The sequence below is a fragment of the Triticum aestivum genome, chromosome 1B (genome assembly GCF_018294505.1).
Source record: "Triticum aestivum cultivar Chinese Spring chromosome 1B, IWGSC CS RefSeq v2.1, whole genome shotgun sequence".
Lineage (NCBI taxonomy): Eukaryota > Viridiplantae > Streptophyta > Magnoliopsida > Poales > Poaceae > Triticum > Triticum aestivum.
This window is the reverse complement of record NC_057795.1, coordinates 348281981-348286675: the sequence shown is the minus strand read 5'-3', so window position 1 is coordinate 348286675 and position 4695 is coordinate 348281981. Positions and strand designations below refer to the sequence as shown.

At 45.7% G+C, this 4695-nt stretch overlaps 1 protein-coding gene across 1 annotated transcript; it reads right to left on the bottom strand.

Annotated features, from left to right (window-relative positions):
• Window positions 1-362: 362 nt before the first annotated feature.
• LOC123123295 (membrane steroid-binding protein 2) lies at window positions 363-2757 on the bottom strand. The gene is made up of 3 exons (XM_044543773.1): window positions 2468-2757; window positions 2082-2367; window positions 363-931 (listed from the first exon to the last, which is right to left on the bottom strand). The coding sequence occupies exons 1-3, from the start codon at window positions 2625-2627 to the stop codon at window positions 643-645; spliced, it is 735 nt and encodes a 244-aa protein (XP_044399708.1). The 5' UTR covers window positions 2628-2757; the 3' UTR covers window positions 363-642.
• Window positions 2758-4695: the final 1938 nt, after the last annotated feature.

Below are 4695 nucleotides of genomic sequence, written 5' to 3'. Positions count from 1 at the left end.
CTGGCATCAACTTCCTATGCAACGGAACAAGTGCGCTAAACGCAGTTGACTAGTACATGAACTCGTTCGTGACATAAGCTATGAGGCTGGGATTAACAAAAAGTTCCTTTAGGTTAGTTGGCCACGCGTTGTCTAACTGAAATTCGGCACTTGACATGTACGTTATCATTTCACTGTTTTTCTTTTCATGTCAGTTAGGTTAGGTGAACAGCTAATGTACTTAGAATTTTCTGTGACTTTTGTTCAATATAAATGACATTGATTTTGCCCACCATGAGGTATAAACCAAGTGGGATATATATACTTGTTTTGATTGAGCATTGACTATGAAGGGATCCAACTAATAACATGGAAGCATGTACTACTTGACAAAGGAAAATCAACAGCATTATCTTGTGGAGTGCAACAAGGAGGCATCATACTCTTCTAATCCTCTAATTCAGTCATTCGATACTTAACATTACACTTCAGCTTCTAGTCAGACAAAGCTATACAGTATATCTGTGAATTACACTCCAGATAGCATGTACTAGGTAACAGCACTGTAGCAGCTAGGAGGCATCCAGTTTCTGACTCTCTTTGGATCCAAAGCTATACAGTATATCTCGTCGAAATTCAGGGTCAATTATGTACAGTAGTGCCTCATGGTGCTTTCTCTCCATTCAGTTTCACCGCAGCAGCTTCCTCCTGTATTTCAGAGGTAGTGCTAACATTACCTTCTTCTACGGGTCCTGTTCCTTTGATGCTTCCTACTTTCACATACTTGCTGGTGAACTTGTACTCCCAGTCCTGCAGGGCACTAAGCTCAAATGGACCAAGGCCAGATACATCACCTGTCAGATCTTGTGGCTCAAAGGACATCTTTGCCAATGCCCTACTGGCATCTTTACCAGCAAACAATGCATATGGTCCACCAGGCCCATAGAACATTCTGCAAAGCAACAAATCAAATCAGCAACAGCCAAAAGTGATGAAGATCAATGTACAACGCTATGTGGTAGTACATATAGCAAATTAGCAATTTCATCTTTGATGGCAAAAGGTTGAGTTGAAAACTTTGGATCAAGAGAATTAAGACTAATGTCTTGGAGAAGGGATATGCGTCATCTTACTGTACACCAGAAGAGAAAAACAAATGATGTTTTCATGCGATTTGAATTGGAGGGAGTTTCCAAAAGTTACAGTCCATAAAGAACAACTCAGCAAGGTTTATACACTATATATAACGAAGTTCTAACCTTGCTGATGCACTGCAAAAATATAGTCCAGGTAATTAGGTGTGAGATTCCCTGTTTGATAGTATCAGTTTATCATAGTTCTCACGAGCCTCAAGCCATCAACTCAAATGATAGTACTATTAAAATTTGTTAACTTGTGATCGTATTTTACAGGTACGTATAAAGATAATAATATATATATGAAACAGTAATGAATAAGTGAACTTGAACATACAACCTCTAAATACACCATGTAGATTAGCTTTGAACAATTGAACCCACGTCGGCTCCAAACATACCAACAGCAGAAATGCTCTATGCTAGGCATCAGAATTGAGAAGCTCCAGAAGTCTATTTGCAGCATATACATTTTATATGCATATCTGAATGTCAGTCAAATATCTCATGAACAACTGGTCTAATAGCTACTAACACCGAAATCATTTACACCTTTCTTTGCTAGACACTTAGGCTTGCCAAAGAAAGTCACTGCAGTTCCCATAGTCCAGAATAAAATATCAACTCAGGTCAATGTGTTTATTAATTCTCTTATTGCACAACTGCCTATGACTCTTCAAAAATACTGCCTTTGAATTTGGAATACTACTAGACCTAGCATAGAAGAACAATTCATTTGCTTCCAGGTATAGGCTATCAGCTCTTCGAGACCAAGAAGAATGTTTTCACTTCAGAGAGTATTTTCTAGAGAACTTCGTTTGTACTAGTAACAAGTGATACCACTGATCAGTGATTACAACCGAGTTCTGAAGGAGTAATTGATTTGGTGGTCACAGCTGATAGTCTGAATTCAAAGGAACAGAGCCGAATTGGAGGTGTATATGAGACGGGGCTAAGGAAATCGACCTGCTCTGGGAGACGTCGTAGATCTGCCCCTTGATGGCCATGAGAAGAGGCTTCTCGGGGTCAGACCCGTCGTACTGCCGCAGCTCATCCGCCGTGATCTCCCCCACTTGCACTGGCTCCGGAGCTGGTGGCAGCGCCTCATCAGCCACCTCCTGCCGTCGTCGCGGCGGCGGAGGCGGCGGGGTGAGGAGGCCAGACGCCACCTTGTAGACCACCGCCGCGGCAGCCACGGCGGCGAGAACGGTCCCCGGAGACGCACTCCTCGCTGCCTGCCACAGCTCGGCCACTGCCACCCGCCAATCGGAGGGGAAAAAACACATCAGGCTACGAAGGAAGTCTGAAACGAGGATCGGATCCTCGCTAAAACTCGAAAACAGATAACTCACTCTTCCCCGAGATCCCGAGTCCGCCTGGAGCAGCGCTACACCGCACAGCGCCGGAGACGCGCTTGCCGGGAAGCCCCGGCGACGCTGTCGCTCGCCGTCTGCTGACCGGCGGCGCGGCCGAGGGAAGGGTCGCCGCAGAGAGGGCTGAGCATGCTGCCATGCTTACGAGTTACGATCCGACGAAAGGTACTGCCTACTGACACAGTACAGGCACCACTCCTTGACCTTGAACTACTCTCTGTACAGTCAGCTGGTCAAAGCCAGGGATGCGTGGAAAAGACTTGGGATGGATGATATTATTAAGAGAAAAATTCACTCAAGGTCACATAACTTGAGCCGGGTGACACTTTAGCACCACTACTTCAAAATACCTGAATTACGGTCCAAATACTTGCGCTAGGGGTTCACTTTGGTCCGTATGTACGATTTCGTCTACGTATTCGCTGACTTGGCTGAGTCAGCGCCCGCCAGCTCGGCTTTAACAGCCACCTGGTCGAGCCTAGGGTCAATAGTAGTCCATCCGAGTTTTTTTTGCAAAAAGGCATCACCATAAATCCCAGCCACCTAGTCGGACCGCACCAGCTCGCTGTCTCCTTCTCCTCCCGCACCCGCTCGCTGTCTTCCTCTCCTCCCGCACCCTCTCTGCTCGTCGTCACTGCCGAGGTCCTCGAGCTCGTCGGCGTTGAAGACGGCTCGATGAGCACGTCGTCGGACGTCGAGCCGCCGCCGTCCGCACTGTTCGGGAGGGGCCTGCGCGACGTTCCTCTTGCTCCTACGCGTCGTCGTGATGATGCCTTGCCGCCCCTGTATGGTACGTCGCCGTCGCCAGTAGCTCCGGTGCTTGATCTGTAGAATTTAGCTCCGGTAAACAGTTCCTGGTGGGATCAATTGTGCGTACGAGCTAGGGTTTGGGCTTTTCTTGTACTTTCCGGCGGATTGGGTGTGGATGGTAGGGTTTTAGCTGTTCTTGATGAACTTAGTGGCAGGCCAAAAATAGTGTTGCGTCCTGTGTTAGTATGGGGGGTTCACAGTTGTTGTAGAGACCTGGAGTGGTTAGGGTTCTTTCTCCCCCAATTTGTCATGGGTCCAGGGGCCTAGGGTTTAAGCAGTAAAGGTTGATTTCAGTGTCAGAGTTCATTTGGTGTGACCTGCTTTTAATTTGCAATTACATTAGCTTTGATTTACCAAAAATGGTTGCTTTATGACCTGTAAGATCATACATTTGTTAATTGGAGGCCAGGAATCTCTGCTTTTGTTACTGAAAATTCTGAATTCTGTACTGTCTGAACCTCTTTGTACTTGCCTTTGTCTGAAATGTCTGAACTTTTTTCACTTTGATTGTTTTGCAGGACCCTTAAGCAACCACTTCTCTGTTGAGGTCATACATGTTGGCTATTTTCTTTGTGCTGGCAAGCATAGGGATTATCACAAAGGTCACTCCATTTGGTATGATTACCATGACATAGATAATTGGACATATAATGTTGTTGCCAGCCTAGTGGAGGAAATTGGATATGAGTTTGAGGGCAGGATCAGGGCTTATTGGTGTGTTCCTGGGTTGATAGTCTACAAGAATGGATTAAGAGATATTAAGTTAGGGGACAACACTATGACAGAAAACATGAAGGATTGGGCTCTGAATGGCAACCACTTCCAACGGATTTTCCTTGATCATGATGAGAGCATGAGATCATTTATTTCTCCTGTTCCTGTTCACTCTGATGATGAGGATCCTCCAGTTGCCAGGTTCAGTGGCATTAGGCCCAAGAAGGAGAATGCACACCAGCAGCAAAAGGAGCAGCCACAACAGCAGCAAGAGGAGCAGGCTGAGCTCACTCTAGTGGAACAGGAGCAGGCTGAGCTGCCTCAAGTGGAACATGAGCTGCCTCAGCATGATCAAGAGCATGAGCATGACCTAGATGAAGCAGAGTCAGAAAGTGGAGCAGAGTCAGAAGATGATGATTTCATACCAAGTCCACCCCAGCCAGGAACTACTTACCTTTCATCTCAGTTTGGGTTTAGGGCCAGAAGATCCTGTAGGTTTTTGAACATGGATGCAACAGATGCGGTTGGTGATTTAGTAATCCATGGTTCAGATGAAGAATACAATCCTCAACTTGTTGATTCAGACATTGATCTTGAAGATGATGATGAATTATTTGCCAGAAATGTTGATTGTGAGAAAGGTAAAGGTGTAGCATTGAAAGAAGAACATAATGATCCTACTG